Source organism: Pleurodeles waltl, chromosome 4_2 (genome assembly GCF_031143425.1).
Source record: "Pleurodeles waltl isolate 20211129_DDA chromosome 4_2, aPleWal1.hap1.20221129, whole genome shotgun sequence".
NCBI lineage: Eukaryota > Metazoa > Chordata > Amphibia > Caudata > Salamandridae > Pleurodeles > Pleurodeles waltl.
In genome coordinates this window covers 551,113,580-551,133,759 of record NC_090443.1, presented here as the reverse complement: position 1 = coordinate 551,133,759, position 20,180 = coordinate 551,113,580, and the positions used below count along the sequence as shown (strand labels likewise).

General features: G+C 45.7%; 1 protein-coding gene across 1 annotated transcript in view; it reads left to right on the top strand.

Annotated features, from left to right (window-relative positions):
- The window catches only part of CEP350 (centrosomal protein 350), an 821,600-nt gene extending 817,773 nt beyond the window's left edge, over positions 1-3,827 (top strand). Inside the window, exon 38 of the mRNA XM_069232082.1 lies at positions 669-3,827. Coding sequence (XP_069088183.1) covers positions 669-833 — 165 coding nt within the window. The 3' untranslated portion in view covers positions 834-3,827. The remainder of the gene's footprint in view (positions 1-668) is intronic.
- The last annotated feature ends 16,353 nt before the right edge of the window (positions 3,828-20,180 follow it).

Sequence of the window (20,180 nt, the reverse complement as noted above, 5' to 3'; positions counted from 1 at the left end):
TTTGCCCGATCTGTGTTGCTAGATTTCTTGGTGTGATCAGCTCCTCCGACCTACCTCTTTGGGTGTACCGTTTTGATCTTGGTTCAAGAGATGAGGAATCTGCTTGTAGAATTATCCATCAAAAGAACAAGTTACTTAACTTTGGTAACAGTCTTTCTGGTAGACACTCTGTATAACTGCAAATTCCTTAACAACCTGCGTGCCTAACTTTTTTCAGAAGTAGTCTTGCCTGCATTCGTGGCAATTTTGGCAGTCTTTTCTCCACTGTAGATACGTTGTGGCTATGGTGCCCCTACCAGCGCAAGAGATATATATCAACTTTTCCAACTCCAGTCTGAAACCTGAGGGAAATTCAAGTGGTGGGGAATCTGCAGGTTGATAGATTATCCACCAGAAAGATTATTAGCGAAGGTATTTAACTTGTCTGGTACCAAGAAAGTGAGTTACTGTGTTCTACTGTCTGTCACTTACTGTTAAATTGCATGCGCTTGATCAACATGTATTATCAAGTTCTATGAGAAGCACCCTATTATCTCATGGTCCTGGAGTACAATATAAGAACGTTAAGTAAATAATAATAAAAATGGTTATTACCAGCTTCAAAAAAGATCCCTGTTGTTCGCTGGGTCTGGATCAATGTCTAATTAATCTACCACCTTTGTTCCCAGGTCCAGGAGTTGCATGAAGAAGAAGCCCAGTGGGTGAATTATGACGAGGATGAGCTCAGTGTGAAGATGCAGTTAGCTGATGGTATCTTCGAGGCCTTACTACGGGACACGCTCAGAGTGTTGCACAAGATTCAGGAGAAGCATATACAGATGCTTCTGGTGTGACGTGCCTGTTTTCCAGATTCTCTTGGATAATCGTGCAATTATTACTAATTCACACACTCCCCTGCAAGCCTTAGCTCAACATCTCTACTGGGTTCCATGAGCAGCACAGCAGGCAGAGTATGTTTTCTAGACCCTTTTCAGAAGCCTAGGATTCTCCTTAAAAGAGAGTGCATGTAGCACTTGCATAGTGATAGTTACATGCACAACTTCTGTTCCTGACAGCAACTGACTGATGAAAGCAGTTGATAGTTTGCTCATTTGGGGAATTTCTCTGCAAATCTGGACACATCTTTCATGAGTGTAACTAAAACATTAACCTGCAAAGAACAATCACAGAGTTGCGGACAATTGTCTTGGAAGGAATGTTCACCCCTAGTTTTAGGGTTTATCTGCTAATTGCTGACCTGTTAGCGATCAAGTGTGCCTGAGTTTGTGTGGCAGTGTTGATTGTGGAGATGTGTGCTGTCGGAATTGATCATAGTGTGTTATGTTTACTTTAATAATATTATAATAATTTATTACAAATAGACTAATTGTCAAAGCTAAGTGGAGATGCCGCTGGTCCACTCTCAGGTCTAGGATAAGAACTGCAAAGCCCCCATCTGAACTCGAAGGAATTTGAAGCCTCCACTTTTTGCAAAGGAGGTGATATATTAGAGCTTACCTTGGGATTTTAGATTCAAGGCCACACAGAGGGAACTTGAAGGACCACCAAGCCTTTCTGTGTGCGCAAGACATTTCTGGACCATATGGAGAATTGCTTTGCCACACCTTGGACAACGATTAAAGCGAGACAATTGGCTCACCATTAAGGGCCTTAAGGTGAAGCTGAAAGGGTGCCCATGGGGACTATCCCTCAAGTACAAAATAACATGAGTGTTGTTTTCCAGAAGCAATATAAAGGGACTGGCTTGAAGGTAGGAGGTGAGATGACAGTGTGGTTTGGAGGCTGGAAGTATGATGGGACTGATCTGTGACAGGACGAGAGGCTAGTGCTGACCTAACATAGGTGATGATGGCCAGCAGCAAGATGAACAACAGTGCATAAGTGCTATAATACAAAATGAACTGCAGCAGAACAACACGTGGGTGCAAGATATGAGGCTGTGAAGTGCCAAGTGCTATTCAGTGGAAGAGGAGACAGACCTCCTTCTACTAATTGAAGAAACCTCAGTGTTTCTGTGGGGAAGTGAAAACTAGAACATTAACTGGAGTCTGAAGAAGGGATTGAGGGCTACTTGAAACAAGAAAGCAGATGGTCATTTGAATAGCATATAGAATAATTGTGAACCCACACTGTAGTTTGTGAGAAGATTCTGCAGTCTCAATACTGTAGAATCATCCTGGGATAAATAAGTGAAACAAGGAAGGCGTACCTAAGCTGGGTTAACATAAATGAAGGAGTTGCAGCTCTTCAGTGATGGACAGAGGCATCATCACAGGCTCCAGTCAGTAGTAAAGTTTGAGATTGTAGAATCATCCTAGGTGACAAGAGTGGTTTAATCTCCGGATCAGTACAAGTAATTAGAGGTTATCTCTTGAGTAAGCACAGGGTGTTTGATCTCTAAACAGGTATGATAAGATTGAAGGGCTCCTGTAAGGGACAAGAAGAAATTTCAGGCCACCCATTTTAGAGACATTGCAGTACATTTCTCTGGGGATTGGATTACAGCTCTCACTGCCATCATACGATGCAGGTAGTGGGATTGAATGCCATCTTTATTTGCTGGAAGAGCATTGCAGGGCCACTCTACACTCGCCATAGTTAGGTGAAAGCAGGACCCCTCTGCAGGTTGGGAGGATAAGCTTCAAAATGACCCTGACGGGAGGGCAAGACATCTAGACCAGCATTCAGTTGTGAAAGAGCTCTTGAACTTTATAAATGTTTAGTAAAAAGAAGTGTCCTTAGCTTCCTGCTATACTTGAATACCATGTCTTCCATGCAAGTCTTTTGAGTTCCACGCATCAAAGACCTTCCAGCGAGAGACCACTCTTGTTGCGGAGTCACTGCTCAGAATTTGATGACATCTGAGATCTTCCGATGAGAGGCCCTACTATTTGTGCAGAATAACACCAGACCAGATTTTCACAGCAACCAAAACTTTACCATGAGAGATGCTTCCAGCTGAATAGTTGTCTTTCAGGAATCACAATTTCTAGCACCTTTCAACTTGTTACGCTTCCAGCCATGGAATCACTATTCACCTAGGCTTGTTGCAATTATGACCTACCAGTTGAACCCGTTTCTCACGGTGTTATAGAATCAGAGATCTTTAAACAAGATGCACTTCCAAGCTTGGCTTACATGGAGAAATGTTATTGGCTGTGGAAGGAGTTGCCTCTTATAGACTGGAATCACAGTATGTGCAAAAATTCAACAAGACATTTTCCTTATCACTCCAGAGGGAGTTATATCTCATGGTCTCAGCCTCTGAAACCTTCCAGTAAGAGATGTTCCAACTGTGGAATGTGTTGTCTTAGATTGTCAGTGCATCCAAGACATCCAGCAACAGATGTTCTGAGTCAAGATAACAGTTGTTTTTCTCAGATTGTCACATCAGGTAAGACCTTGCATTTACAGGTGTCGCCTATAGAGGAGGTTGTCACAGTATCCAGCACCTTCCAGTGAATGGTGCTCCCAAGCCTGGAGAGAGTTGTTTCACATAGAGGGTCTTCGATCTTGTACTCAAAAAATGCAAACCTATTTATAATTGTAAACCATCATTGTCCTAAACCAATGTGCCCTCACAAGAGCTTTTTATAAACTTTATTTTTCTGGGGAGGTGGAGTTTCAAGGTTGGGTACTACACAGTCCATTCATGGCACCACTTGCCACTAGGTCCAATCTGCAGTCTTCACACAACAAGCCTTGCAGACACATTTGTAATTATGAGATGTAAAATTGCTTGGTTTTTCTCTGCCTCCCTTGTAAATATCTTCTGTTAACTGTAAGATAAAACAGAGCTGTAAATAAATATTGATTTATAAATTGTAGCTGCCTTGTATGTTGTACTAGTTTGTGCTTAGGAACATAGTTAAACAATGTGGTTCTTCATCTAGGCCTGCAGCACCTTAGTTAACAGCTTGGTAGTTTCCACCTTGGCCAGATTCAAATTAGTATTGTTCTGGATATTAAAAACAATGTAAAGTAAATGGTGATACTGAGCAACACTGGTTGAAAAAGATGTGTTTAACATCATGGCCTCTCACCTTGATCTTTATACTTTAAATGTTTTCCTGTATCCATCCAACACACACACCTCTCTCTCTCTCTTTCTGTCTCTGTCTCTCTCTCTCTCTCTCTCTCTCTCTCTCACTCTCTCTCTCTCTCTCTCTCTTTCTCACTCACTCACACACACCCACACCCACTTCCCTCCCGCCTCTCACACATCACAGACACACCTCTCTCACACACCACACACACACATATTGTATTCTTGGCCCTTGCCTCACCCTAATCTAGTGTATGGGTAGAGGCCTAGGTCTATCCCTTGTCATGAGCAAGGTCCTACGGCCAGTCCTGTTACCTGTCCTACTAAAATCACTTCTCTTGGTGCTCACTTCTACATGAAGAGTAAGAGAAGCCAAAGAAAGTTGAGTCTTTGGTCAAGATCACCATCTCATCCGTCTTCTAAATCATCCCGGATAAAAAAAAAAAGAGAAGGCATGGGTTGAGATGAAGATCTGGGAGCCTCGTCCAGAGTCAGATGTCGAACACCTTTCACAATAGGATGATACATCGGGACTGATTTCAATTGACCGGGTGCCTGGGGTTCCGAAGGACCCAGCACTAGCTTTGGATCCACTTCCACCTTTGGAGCCATCTCCAAGGCCCCAGTTAGGAACCCAATACCCTGAGTTTCCCGGCTGCAGGGACGGCTCCTTCAAAGTTTCTGAATGTCATATACAGTATTTAATAGAGCCATTTTTCACACTGGAGCGCCTCTTGGCCCTGTGTGTTCTCTGTCCTATATTATAAGAGGAATGCCAGCGCTGTTTCAGTCTTTGCCGTTTACTCCCTTCTACCTTTTGCCCCAAGCGTCTTGGACAAATCCTCTTCTGACTCCAGCATCTACAGGATTAGCGCAGAGAATGTCATTGCCTCCTCTTTTGGAACCCAGTCCAACACAGTCGACAATAGAACGCAACATCTCACCAACAATACCATCTGCCCCGCAGGACACTCCACCAACCCCAGATCCTGTGACGCCAGCAGTGACCCCTTTGTCTCCTCCACTTCAGCCATTCTCTTTACCTGCTTTAAAATATTGTAGGTCAAGGAAAAAGCACAAAGGGTTTTAGAGGAAGAAAGTTTTCTCCAGTATTGGGGTATCTTTCATAGATTCACTTGCTTGAATCATTCCCCGTCGTCAAAGTGGGAGTCCCACGGTACATAGAAAGCAGTAGATTAAATTTTTAAACATTGTAAACAATGGAAAAAACATTAACTTTTACAGCTTATTGGAGCTATTATAAAAGACCCTAAGTCCAGCCAATCATGTGGCAGCACCCTTTAGAACCCTCAGCACAGAGGCTCAGTCTCTCAGATTTTCGAATACACATCGTGTGTGAGTCTCCCTGAGATCTGCTCAGTTTACCCTTTCCTGACAGGAAATTTTCTATATATTGTGTTTCTACATCGACAGCTGTGATTTATTCAACATGTCTACAGCAAAGAAAGGTTTAGTTCGACCTTGCAACACCTGTGGTAAGCTAAGGCTTCACTGTGAGGACCCTCACAAGGAGTGCATTTACTGTCTTCACCCAGAGCACAAGGTGAAGGACTGTAAAATTTGTAGAACCTTTCCCAGCAAGACCCTAAGAGACAGAGAAGCCAGGCTCCTTCTTTGACTTCAAAAACGCAAGACCAGAGAAAAACTCTCTGATGATGAGGACAGCCACGCCTCTGGGGCCTCAAGAAAAAGGAAGAGATCTGTTGAGAGTTTTTCTCCTAAAAGAAGTCAGGCAGCCAAAAAACTGCACTCTCTGAGGGGGAAAAAACTGATGAACTTTCCTTCAACTTCAAAGGAACATAGTGGCAAAGTTCGCTCTGAGCCATCCACTCCAGCTGCCACTTCAAGGAAGAAACTTAAGAGGCCATCTAGCTCTTTGCCACCGTTGACGTCAAAAATCTCAATATCTTCGACGAGGCCATCGTCGCCCATGATAATAATGTTGTCACCGTTGTCATCAACGACAATAATGTTGGTGAGTTTGAAGTATGGCTCTTCTTTATCCACCCAGGCAATAAAGATTTCAAAGAAGTTAACATAGTTGACGGATAAGAAATTAAAATCTGCATCATCAACACGCACACTGTTGACATCCGTGTCGACGGATAAGCCACAGATCAAAACCCCGTCAACGACAATCCCATCGACGCCGGCTCCATTGACAACAGCAAAGAAGACTACTCCGACGATGATCACACGGTCGACAGCACAATTTTCTTCACTGACTGTGGTGGGTTCCGGAGGATTTTCCTTTTTGCCCTTAAGAATCTTAGCAATACGGCGTGGATCTACTCAGCAAACACTACTGCCTTCACATACCTCGCCTATTAAGGTATCACCTGCGCCTCCACAACATCTTTTTGATGAGAAAGACAAAGAAAACTATTCTGACGATGGTCTATTTCCAGTGGCGTTTAGTCCTTCAGACCTAAGAATAAAATGCCAGGAAGAAGAAGAGAGTGAACAAGTATGTGTTCAGCACTCATTTCGAGAACAGCAGCAGTCAGGCGCCCAAGACCTAGTGTAATAGAAAGAACAGCAAAGAGGTTCCAGTTCTCCATAGTAGGAAGTTGGCTTTGTATATACTATCTCAAAGTAAGAAATAGTGTGCACAGAGTCCAAGGGTTCCCCTTAGAGTTAAGATAGTGGCAAAATTAGATAATTCTAATGCTCTATTTTGTGGTAGTGGGGTCGAGCAGTAGGCTTATCACAGGGTAGTGTTAAGCATTTGTTGTACACACACAGGCAATAAATGAGGAACACACACTCAAAGACTTAACTCCAGGCCAATAGTTTTTTTTATAGAAAAATATATTTTCTTAATTTATTTTTAGAACCACAAGTTCAATATTTGAAGTAAATACATAAAATGTAAGGTACTCCACACAGGTGAGTTAGGAACTTTGAATTAGAGCAATAGCATACACAGTTTTAGTAAAAATGGCAATAAGCTATTTTAAAAGTGGACACAGTGCAAAAATCAGCAGTTCCTGGGGGAGGGAAGTAATGGTTAGTTTGTCAGGTAAGTAAGACACTGACAAGTCTAAGTTCCTGGGCATAGGCAGCCCACCGTTGGGGCAAGGCAACCCTAAAGTTACTATACCAGCAGCACAGGGCCAGTCAGGTGCTGAGGTCAAAGAGGTGCCCAAAAACATAGATGCCTATGAAGAACAGGGGTGCTCTGGTTCCAGTCTGCCAGCAGGAAAGTACTTGTGTCCTCGGAGGGCAGACCAGGGGGGTTTTGTAGAGCACTAGAGGAGACACAAGTAGGCACACAAAACACACCCTCAGCGGCACAGGGGCAGCCGGTTGCAGTGTGCAAAGCAGGCGTTGGGTTTTGTATGAGAAACAGTGGAGGGACCCGGGGGGTCACTCGAGCATTGCAGGCAGGGCACAGGGGGGCTTCTCAGGCCAGCCACCGACTGGGCTAGGCCGAGGGCCACCTGATGGGTCACTCCTGCACTGAGGTTCGGTTCCTTCTGGTCCTGAGGGCTGCAGGTGCAGTGCTTGGTCTAGGCATCGTGTTCCTTGTTACAGGCAGTCGCAGTCAGGGGGAGCCTCTGGATTCTCTCTGCATGCGTCGCTGTGGAGGTCCAGGGGGGTCGTACCAGGTTACTCACGATGTCGCAGTCGCCTGGGAGTCCTCCTTGTGGTGTTGGTTCTCTGGAGCTTGAGCCAGGGACGTTGGGTGCAGAGGGTGAAGTCTCACACTTCCGCGAGAAGAGTGAGGTCTTCAAAAGTTACAAGAAAGTTGCAAAGTTGTTGCTGTTGTTGAATAGAGCCGCTGTTCACAGGAGTTTCTTGGTCCTTTGGTTCAGGGCAGTCCTCTGAGGCTTCAGAGGTCACTGCTCCCTGTCGGATGAGTCATTGTTGCAGTTTTCTTCGAGTCAGGAGACACACCAGTAGGGCTGGGGCCAAAGCAGTTGTTGTCTCTGCAGGGCTTTCAGGTCAGCAGTCCTTCTTGTTTCAGGATGCAGGAATCGGATTTCCTGGGTTCTGGGTCACCCCTAAATACTGAATTTAGGGGTTAGTTTAGGTCAGGAGGGCAGTAGCCAATGCCTTCTGTCCTGGAGGCTGGCTACATCCTCTTTGTGCCTCCTCCCTGAGGGGAGTGGGGCACATCCCTAATCCTATTGGGGGAATCCTCCAATCTCAAGATGGAGGATTTCTAAAGGCAGGGGTCACCTCAGCTCAGGACACTTTAGGGGCTGTCCTTACTGGTAGGTGACTCCTCCTCGTTTTTCTCATTATCTCCTCCAGCCTTGCCGCCAAAAGTGGGAGCAGTGGCCGGAGGGGCGGTCATCCCACTAGCTGGGATGCCCTGGTGTGCTGTAACAAAAGGTATGAGCCTTTGAGGCTCACCGCCAGGTGTTACAGTTCCTGCAGGGGGAGGTGAGAAGCATCTCAACCCAGTACAGACTTTGTTCCTGGCCACAGAGTGACAAAGGCACTCTCCCTGTGTGGTCAGGAACTCATCTGGTTGTGGCAGGCTGGCAGAAACTGGTCAGCCTAGCACTAGGAGTCGGACTGGTATTCAGGGGGAATCTCTAAGATGCCCTCTGGGTGCATTTTACAATAAATTCCACATTGACATCAGTGTGCATTTATTGTGCTGAGAAGTTTGATGCCAAACTTTCCAGATTTCAGTGTAGCCATTATGGAACTGTGGAGTTCGTGTTTGACAAACTCCCAGACCATATACTCTTTATGGCTCCCCTGCACTTACAATGTCTAAGGTTTTGCTTAGACACTGTAGGAGCATAGTGCTCCTGCACAAATGCCCTCACCTGTGTTATAGTGCACCCTGCCTTAGGGCTGTAAGGCCTGCTAGAGGGGTAACTTACCTATACCACAGGCAGTGTGAGGTTGGCATGGCAATCTGAGGGGAGTGCCATGTCGACTTAGTTGTTTTCTCTCCACAAGCACACACAAGCTGTGAGGCAGTGTGCATGTGCTGAGTGAGGGGTTCCTAGGGTGGCATAAGACATGCTGCAGCCCTTAGAGACCTTCCCTGGCATCAGGGCCCTTGGTACCAGGGGTACCATTTACAAGGGACTTATCTGGGTGCCAGGGCTGTGCCAGTTGTGGAAGCAAAGGTACAGTTTAGGGAAAGAACAGTGGTGCTGTGGAATGGTTTGCAGGGTCCCAGCACACTTTCAATCATAACTGGCATGAGCAAAAGGCAAAAAGTCAGGGGGTAACCACGCCAAGGAGAGAGAGAGAGAGAGAGAGACACACACACACACACACACACACACACTCTCTCTCTCTCTCTCTCTCTCTCTCTCTCTCTATCTCTCTCTTCTCTCTCTTCTCTCTCTCTCTCTCTTTCCCAAAAGAGTCTTCATTTTCTAAGTGGAAGAACCTGGAAAGGCCATCAGCATTAGCATGGGCAGTACCAGGTCTGTGTTTCACTAGAAAGTCCATTCCCTGTAGGGATGTGGACCACCTCAACAGTTTAGGGTTTTCTCCTTTCATTTGCATTAGCCATCTGAGAGTTTGAACTATGAAGTGAGTACCAAAAAGCTATGGTCTCAACTTCTTCAGGGACCAGACCGCAGCAAAGGCCTCCCTCTCAATGGCACTCCAGCGCTGCTGCCTGGGGAGTAACCTCCTGCTGATAAAAGCAACAGGCTGGTCAAGGCCATCATCATTTGTTTGGGACAGGACTGCTCCTATCCCATGCTCAGATGCATCTGTCTGCACAATGAACTGCTTAGAATAATCTAGAGCTTTGAAAACTGGTGTTGTACACATAGCTTGCTTCAGGGTGTCAAAGGCCTTTTGACAGTCCACAGTCCAGTTCACTTTCTTGGAGGTCAGTTCTGTGAGGGGGTGTCACTGTTGATCCATAACCCTTCACAAACCTCCTATAGTACCTAGTCAAGCCAAGGAATGCCCTGACTTGAGTCTGGGTTTTTGGAGCTACCCAGTCCATAATAGTCTGGATCTTGGGTTGGAGTGGCTGAACTTGGCCTCCACCTACAAGGTGACCTAAGTAAACCACAGTACCCTACCCTATCTGACATTTAGATGCCTTGATAGAGAGGCCTGCTGCTTGCAGGGCCTGCACAGCCTTCTTCAGGTGGACCAGGTGATCCTGCCAGTTGGCGCTAAAGACAGCAATATCATCAAGATAAGCTGCACTAAAGGACTCCAAGCCAGCAAGGACTTGATTAACCAACCTTTGGAAGGTGGCAGGGGGCATCACAGTAAACTGGTAGTGCCCATCAGGTGTAGAGAATGCTGTTTTCTCTTTTGCTCCTGGTGCCATTTGATTTGCCAGTACCCTGCTGTTAAGTTAAAGTTACTTAAGTATTTGGCAGCACCTTATTTATCTATGAGCTCATCTGCCCTTGTAATGGGGTGAGCATCTGTCATGGTCACAGAGTTAAGCCCTCTTTAGTCCACACAAAACCTCATCTCTCTCTTGCCATCTTTTGTGTGAGGTTTGGGGACCAAGCCCACTGGGCTAGCCTAGGGACAGTCAGAGTGCTCAATCACTCCCAACTCCAGCATCTTGTGGACTTCCACTTTCATGCTTTCTTTAACTTGGTCAGACTGTCTAAATATTTTGTTTTTGACAGGCATACTGTCTCCTGTGTCCACATCATGGGTACACAGGTGTGTCTGACCAGGGGTCAAAGAAAAGAGCTCAGCAAACTGCTGGAGAACTTGCCTGCAGTCAGCCTCCTGTTGGCCAGAGAGGGTGTCTGAAAAGATCACTCCATCTACTGAGCCATCTTTAGGGTCAGTGGCGAAGAGATCAGGGAGAGGTTCACTCTCAGCTTCCTGGTCCTCATCTGTAACCATTAACAGGTTTACATCTGCCCTACCATGAAAGAGTTTGAAGTGGTTCACATGGATCACCCTCTTGGGGATCCTGCTAGTGCCTAGGTCAACCAGGTAGGTGACCTGACTCTTTTTCTCAAGAACTGGATAAGGGCCACTCCATCTGTCCTGAAGTGCCCTTGGAGCCACAGGCTCCAGAACCCAGAGACGTTCTGCCCTGGCTGAAACTCAACCATAGCAGCCTTTTGGTCATACCACATCTTCTGGAGCTGTTGGCTGACCTCAAGGTTTTTGCTTGCCTTTTCCATGTAATCTGCCATCCTTGAACGTAGGCCTAGTACATAGTCCACCACATCTTGTTTAGGCTCATGGAGAGGTCTTTCCCAGCCTTCTTTTACAAGTGCTAGTGGTCCCCTAACAGGATGGCCAAACAGAAGTTCAAAGGGGGAAAACCCTACTCCTGTCTGTGGCACCTCTCTGTACGCGAAAAGCAGGCTGGGCAGGAGGACATCCCATCTCCCTTTGACTTTTTCAGGGAGCCCCATGATCTTGCCCTTCAGTGTCTTGTTGAATCTCTCAACAAGGCCATTGGTTTGTTGATTGTATGGTGTGGTGAATTTGTAAGTCACCCCACATTCATTCCACATATGTTTCAGGTAAACTGACATGAAGTTGGTACCTCTGTCAGAAATCACACTCTGGTAAAAATACCTATGAGTGCTTTGGCTACTGCAGGGGCAGTAGTGGACCTAAGGGGAATTGCCTCAGGGTACATAGTAGCATGATCCACTACTACTAGGATATATTGGTTCCCTGATGCTGTGGGAGGTTCCAGTGGACCCACTATGTCTACTCCCACTCTTTCAAAGCGGACCCCCACTACTGGAAGTGGAATGAGGGGGGCAACTGTCTTACCACTGCCTTGACAGGTGATACAGGAGGTGCAAAACTCCTTTACCTTCTGGAACATATTGGCCAGGAGAAATGGTTGACTAATCTCTCCCATGTCTTGGTTTGTCCCAAATGCCCAGCATGGGGAATGTCATGGGCCAAGGTCAGAATGAACTCCTTAATCCTGAGGCACTACCACTCTCCTAGTGGCACCAGGATTGGGATCTCTTGCCTCAGTGGAAAGGAGTCCATCTTCCCAATAGACCCTGTGAGTTCCACTGACATTTTGTTTTCTTGCTCAGCTGCTTGCTTTCTTAGGCCTTCAAGAGGGGGACACGTTTCTTGCCCCTTACACAGCTGTTCCCTTGGGGGTCCCCCTGGGCCCAAGAGCTCTACCTAATAAGGTTCCAGCTCCATGGACTCGGTTCCCTCAAGGGATAGAACATCTTCCTGAGAAGAGAGGTTCTGCTTATTTTGCTGTGCAGTAGTTGGTTCCCCAGTCTTCTTTCCTTTCCTCTTGGGAGGTTGTGCCATTATTCCAGGCTCCAACACTTCTTTTTCATCCTGAGCCCTGCCCTGTGCCCTTGTCTTGACACACACCAGTTCAGGGATACCCAGCATGGCTGCATGGGGTTTGAGTTCTACCTCAGCCCATGCTGAGGGCTCCAGATCATTTCCTAGCAGACATTCTACTGGGATTGCAGAAGAGACTACCACCTGTTTCATGCCAGTGACCCTTTCCCATTCTAACTAGTTTGTCTGTCACCATAGTAACACTGTCACCTGTATCTCTCAGGGCTTCTACTCTAGTCCCATTGATTAAGAGCTGAAGCCTGTATTTTTGCATGTTAGGCGGCCAGGCAGCAAGTGTGGCTAGGTCCACCCCACCCTTGGACACTAATGTAGGTTCAGTGTGAACCCTGATTTACTCTGGACACACTGTTGATCCCACCTGGAGACTGGCAATTCCAGTGCTAACTGGAGTAGTAGTTGTTGTGTGACTTTTCTTGGGACAGGCTTTGTCTCCAGTTTGGTGTCAATGCTGAGTACAGATGCAACACCAGGCCTTCTTGGGATCAAACATTTTACCCTTATACCCATTTGAGGATTGTGAATAGGCTCTGGGCCCACCCTCCTGAGCAGGTTTTTGGGGCCCTGTAGAAGACCTTTAACTTTTTCCCTTAAATGTTTCAACACTCTTCCTCTGGGGAGGCTTTGTGGCCCCTTTCTTTTGGTCACCCACCTGTGGAAGTCTTGGTCACCCTAGTCTTGACCCAATGGTCTGCCTTCTTTCCCAATTCTTGGGGAGAAATTGGACCTAGGTCTACCAGATGCTGATGCAGTTTGTCATTGAAACAATTACTTAACAGATGTTCCTTCATGAACAAGTTATACAACCCATCATAATCATTTACACCACTGCCAGTTATCCAACCATCTAATGTTTTGACTAAGAAGTCAACACAATCCATTCAGGTCTGGCTCGAGGATTTTTGAGCCCCCCTGAACCTAATCCTGTACTCCTCAGTTGAGAATCCAAAGCCCTCAATCAGGGTAGCCTTCATGAGGTCATAGGATTCTGCATATTTACCAGAGAGTGTGAGGAGTCTATCCCTACACTTTCCAGTGAATATTTCCCAAAGGCGAGCACCCCAGTGAGATCTGTTTACTTTTCTGGTTGCACAAGCCCTCTCAAAAGCTGTGAACCATTTGGTGACGTCATCACCATCTTCATATTTTTTTACAAACCCCTTGGGGATTTTTAGTGTGTCAGTATCTTCCCTCTCTATGGCTAGGAGCTGTCTCTCCAAAGCCAATCTTTTGGCCATCCTGGCTAACAGGAGGTCATCTTCATTGAGGCTGTCCTCAATGTTTCCAGAGTTACAGGTCTCCCCTGTGGAAGAACCAGTCTTTCTGACTATTATTTGTGCCCTGGGGTGCTGTAACATAAGGTATGAGCCTTTGAGGCTCACCGCCAGGTGTCAAAGTTCCTGCAGGGGGAGGTGAGAAGCACTTCAACCCAGTACAGGCTTTGTTTCTGGCCACAGAGTGACAAAAGCACTCTCCCCATGTGGCCAGGAACTCGTCTGGTTGTGGCAAACTGGCAGAAACCGCTCAGCCTAGCACTAGGAGTCAGACTGGAATTCAGGGGGTATCTCTAAGATGCCCTCTGGGTGCATTTTACAATAAATTCCACCCGGGCATCAGTGTGCATTTATTGTGCTGAGAGGTTTGATACCAAACTTCCAGATTTCAGTTTAGCCATTATGGAACTGTGGACTTCGTGTTTGACAAACTCCCAGACCATATACTCTGTATGGCTACCCTTACAATGTTTAAGGTTTTGCTTAGACACTGTAGGGGCATAGTGCTCCTGCACAAATGCCCTCACCTGTGTTATAGTGCACCCTGCCTTAGGGCTGTAAGGCCTGCTAGAGGGGTGACTTACCTATGCCACAGGCAGTTTGAGGTTGGCATGGCACTCTGAGGGGAGTGCCATGTCGGCTTAGTCATTTTCTCCCCACCAGCACACACAAGTTGTGTGGCAGTGTGGATGTGCTGAGTGAGGGGTCCCCAGGGTGGCATAAGACATGCTGCAGCCCTTCCCTGGCATCAGGGCCCTTGGTACCAAGGGTACCATTTACAAGGGACTTATCTGGGTGCCAGGGCTGTGCCAATTGTGGAAGTAAAGGTACAGTTTAGGGAAACACTGGTGCTGGGGCCTGGTTAGCAGGGTCCCAGCACACTTTCAATCATAACTGGCATCATCAAAAGGCAAAAAGTCAGGGGGTAACCATGCCGAGGAGGCATTTCCTTACACCCATCATATCTAAACATTCAGACTGTTTCCTTTACGACTTTAAGGAGGACACCAGGATGTCGGTTTGTGCGATCACGATTGTGGACTTCATCTGGAAAGAGGGCCTTAAAGTGATGCATGATGCAGACCCCTTCTTCCTTTCCAGCTGTGCTTTCTAGGCTGGACAACAAATACAAAGCGCCAGAAAATTCACCAGCCTGTTTAATTGGTCACCCTAAGCCTGACTTAGTAATATCTCAAGCAAACCAGCGCAGATCCAGGAGTCCTCCCCGCTTTTAGTACCCCCGAATAGAGAAGGAAGGCGCTTGGATTCAATAGGGAAAAAAGTTTTCAACAATGGCAGCTACAACAGTCAAAGCAGCCAACTCCTTGGCGATCTTAGGAAGATATGACAGAGAAATGTGGTCGGACATCTCCCAATTCATTGATCTCCTTCTTGAAGATGCTAGAGCTGAAGCTTGCAAAGTATTGCAGGAGGGTGAAAAGATATTTGCCGAAATCATAGACTGTGTTATAGATGTGTCATCTACAGGTTTCTGCCAGTTAGCCGGGGCGGCAGTATTAAGACGTCAAGGTTGGCTAAAGGCCACATCCTTCCACCCAGAGGTTAAAATGAAGGTCCTAGATATTCCTTACGATGAAGAATTGCTATTTGGCAAGCATGTCGATGATGCCCTTCAATCGATAAAGGCAGACACGGACACAGCTAGATCGCTGGGTACTCTGCTATTTAAAAGGCAGCCCTTTTGAGGGGCAAGAGAAAGAGGACTGTACACTTAGAGAGGCAGCCTGCACCAGTATCAGCAGCACCAGCCTTACCATGGTCAATTTCGCCCAACCACCAGTCAGCAGAAGCCCTAACGGCAACCACTATCTGCAGCCTACAGACATACCTCAAGAGAAAAGTCGACTTATAGAGGCAAAGACACAGCCAGAAAACACTGACCTCCATCAATTGACTGCAACCAACCCCATCCCAACACTCTGATAGGAGACGGAATTTCCAGATTCTACCACCAATGGTCCTGAATCACATCAGACCAATGGGTCCTCGATATCACCAAAGGGCATACCCTGAAATGTCAACAATCTCCTCCGGAGGTACCACCACAAGGACCCCCACCTGCCCACCTAAAAGAGCTCCTGGTACAAATTGCCAATATGATAGACGTGGGACCAATAGAGATCGTACCAAAGTCTCAGAGGGGAACCGGCTTCTACTCTCGCTTCTTCCTCATATGGAAAAAGACAGGAGACTGGCGACCTATCTTAGACCTTTAATTTTTAAACAAATTCCTGAAAAAAGCAGTCATTACGGATGATTGTTCTCCAGGATGTATTACGATTACTCAATCAAGGAGATTTTATGACAGCCTTGGACCTCCAAGACGCCTACTTCCACATCCCTATCCATCCCAGTCACAGGAAATTCTTACGTTTCAAGATTGCACCCACTACCAGTTCAGAGTGTTACCTTTCGGCCTCAGATCAGCTCCGTGAGTTTTTACCAAGGTCTTAGCTCCAGTGGCAGCCCACCTCAGGCAGATGGGAATCCAGGTGTTTCCATATTTGGACAATTGGCTAATAAAAGCACACACAGCGTCCATGGCAGCCAGGAACACAGCAAAGTGCCTGTCCCTCTTCCAGAGGTTAGGCCTATCAGTCAACCACCCAAAATCTCACCTAATACCGTCAAACAACATCACCTTTCTGGGAGCTGTATTAGATACGCAGCGAGCAAAAGCTTTTGCCTCTCAGGACAGGCAGAAGAGAATTCGAAGCCTAGCGCTCTGCCTCAGCAAAAGAAAGTCCACCTGTCTGGACTTACAAATCTTTTCTGGGGATGCTCTCCTCGTGCATTCCGTTGATATCATCTTCACATGAGAACACTTCAGCAACAGCTAGACAGTCAGTGGAAGCAGATAAGCCGATCTTTCTACGATATTGTCCAAATAACCCCAGCAACAAAACAAGCCTTAGAATGGTGGAGGAAGACCCCTCACATCTCAGGGGGTCTCTCTTGTCTGAAAGAGAAACCAGTACATGTTCTGACAAGACGTGTCTCTGGAGGGATGGGGCGCACACCTCGAAGACCTAACAGTGAGAGGGAGATGGAACATACAGGAAGTAGTGCTACACATCAACATGTTGGAATTAAAGGCTGTGTTCCTGGCGCTCAAAGCCTTCCTCAACAAGATCTAAGGCTCATTGGTTTTGATCCGAACCGACAAAACCACAGTTATGCATCATCTCAACAAGCAGGGAGGTACAAGATCGCCGGCGCTGTTTCACCAAGCGCAGGAGCTGTGGTATTGGGTGCTCTGTCATCCTATAACTCTCAGAGCAGAACACGTCCCAGGAATATCCAACACCTAGGCAGATTCATTAAGCAGAACATCAATGACCTGCCATAAGTGGGTGCTCAACCAAACAACTCTTGATCGCCTCTTACTTCGCTGGGGCATGCCCAGTCTGGACCTGTTTGGCAACAAGAGAGAACAAAAAATGCCTATACTTCGCAAGCTGGCAACCGCAAAGAGGGTCGAAGGGGAATGCATTTTTGATCAAATGGTCAGGAATCTATGCCTACGCTTTTCCCCACTTCCGCTAATCCCGAGAATTCTTCAGAAGATGAAGAGGGAACCTTGCCGACTACTATTGATAGCTCCAAGGTGGCCACACCAGTTTTAGTTTAACGGAGCTCCTGCGCCTCTCGAAACAACCTCACATTCGGCTGAGACCAATACCAGACTTGCTAACAATGACTCAAGGCCAGGTCCATCATCCCAACCTGACTTCTCTTCGATTTGCGGCCTGGCTCCTGAATGCTATGAATTTGACAACCCAGATATTCCACCAGACTGTTGAGAAGTGCTTGTCAGTGCCAGAGCCCAGTCTACAAATAAGACATACAGACTCAAGTGGAAAAGATTTTGTATATGGTGTAAAAACGTGGACGAGCAACCACACCTTTACTCAGCACTACTGCCTAGATGCTGCAGATAGGATGGACGCAGCGGTAGGCCAAGCCGTTATGCATAATCCATTTGCATAAGGTGAGCCAAAAAAATTAGCCACCATCCTCTAATACTAATGTTTACAGCTGAATATGCATATATATGTATAATTATGTGGATATGTATATTAAGATGCTGTTTTGCTTTCACTAATGACCGATCTGACAAAAATCTCTGGAATACACTTCTCAGTTCAAAGAAGACATTTATTATTATTTCACCACGAGGTTCCTAAAAAAAAGGAGATTAGCAGGTCGAAAGCAAATGTTCAAAAATAGTCACAGCAATGAAAGGAAAATATACCACAATGATTCTCAACTGCAATGTACACAGCAAATATATGTAGTTATGATTATGCAAAGTAAAGAATAACGTAAAAATTTATCACGTAGGGCCTACCTAACTCTTCGTCTTTCTCATGTCAGCAAGAAGATGACCCCGTTAAACTGCAAGAAAGAGATCTCCACCCTCGAGAGACAGATATGTCAGGCATTCGACGTCTAATCCTGAGCGAGGTCTTGGAAATTCCACCGCTACTGAGCAGGGCCACATTTTTATATCTTAAAGAACCAAAGGGCTTTCTAGAAAAAAAAAACCTCCCATAAAAAATAAATATTCAAACATGCTGGCTAATGTAGGTCAGAGATGAAAGGAACGTGTTGAGAATTGGCCAACATCCCAAGGCATTTCTCCCAAGGCCAAACCGTTCCCTGCTTGCACAAAAAAAAATAAGTCTGATGCATTCTTATCGTGCTGACTTACTAACTGTTCGGTGATAATATGTCCTAGCTCTTTGGTGAAAACAAGCACAGTTTACAATGTGGAAAAACACAGATGCATTTAACAAGGCAATGTCTAACGCTACGATTAAGTCAATAGGCAGCTAAACTGAATACTAAATGTATTCTGCAATTGGTGAACACTGAACAACTAATCCGGGTGCAACACAAAGTCAGTGGTCAAAAACACATATTTCACTACATTTCCACCCCTTCATCAATGACTGTGTACTTTTCTCTTATAAAAAAAAAGAAAACATCATAAGCAAATCAGGTTTGCATTGTATACAACAACATAATGAAATAATAAAAGCAATCACTATAATGTAATGAAAGTGGATTAACGTATTGATCTTATAAACAGTTAAACCAGACACACCTACAATGAAAAGACTGAAGCTTATATATTCTGATTGGGATAAAAACTGATTGAATAATGTCTCTAGGATAGCAAGTTGGTGTAGAGTTAGATTAAAACATCATGAGTTCTAATCATGTAAAGGTACACAGTCCACCTGAAAGGTTTGCAGGAATATGTGTACCCATACGAGAATAGTCAGCCAACTTGCAACTTAAACATGCTTAATGAGACTGGCAGCAGTCATCAGATGATAACAAGCCATGAGTTAGTTCCAGTGGAAAAATTTAATCAAACAGGTTGACAGAACATCCATGGTACTCTGTTGTTCCCATGTAGAACTTGAATCTGTGAAGGACAATTAACGCCAAATGGATCCATAGGTTTTGTACTTTAAAAGCAGCAGGAGCGTTGCACAAAGGTTATCAATCAGGTTCAAGTTGAGGGTGCGGTCCCTCCCCCGACCCCACACGCAAACGCCCAGAGGGAGAACACACAGCACACTCATGGTCAGTGGCAAGTCATAGTAAGATCTGTAAAAGAAACAAGTATGATTTTTCTTGCAAATAACATTTGTCATCTGAAAAGTGCTCTCCTTTTTTGGACAACTCTGTCTCCAGTCTGTATGAATAAATCAGCTTCTCCACTATTTAACAGAATAGCTCTGATTTCTATCTTTCCTGGTAACTTTCCTCTTCCCAATTATCTTTGACTGTTTGTGGGACCGATCTCTGTTGTGTGTGCTGACAAATAGGACATTGCAAAATCATAGTTTTTATCAAATCTACTGGAATGTGCATCCCTCTAATATCTGCCTACCTGTAATTGGCTTTTTCTCCCAGGTGTTCACATTTCTGGTATGCCCACTTAGCCATCCCCACCAAGTCAGAATTCTGGGTTGAACCCTTTTGCCTCTGAACTTTTGTCTTTGTCGTCTGCAAGGGAATTGAACAAGTGTTCAAGTGAGTCAGTGGGTCAATGAACATCAATGACTTGACTCTGTTTTAACATTTCCCACATTTCCTGCTACAACTCTTTGCTCCACACCTCCTTTGAATGAATGAACCAGTTATGTGCATGCCATGTGGAAGGCCAAACAGCTAATCCATTGGCATTGGACCAAGAATCAGTGTAAAAATGACACATCCCAGGCAGCACTTGTTTTAGAGTCTGATACGCAATGTACAACTCTGCATATTGGCTACTATTTCCTTCTCCTGTGGTGATCAAAAAACTTTTCAATAACTGGATTGTATGACACTGCGTTCCAATGTCTTTTAGTATATCGGTATTTGAATGAACCGTTCGTAAAACAAACATGCTTTCTATCCTTAGGGGACAAGAATTCAAATGGTGCACTCCATTTCACTGATTACTCTTTTACCTGTGGTACTTTCTGCACTCTCCCCCCATCCTGTACAGGGGCTTGTGACACCTGTCCATGTGGGGCTGCAGT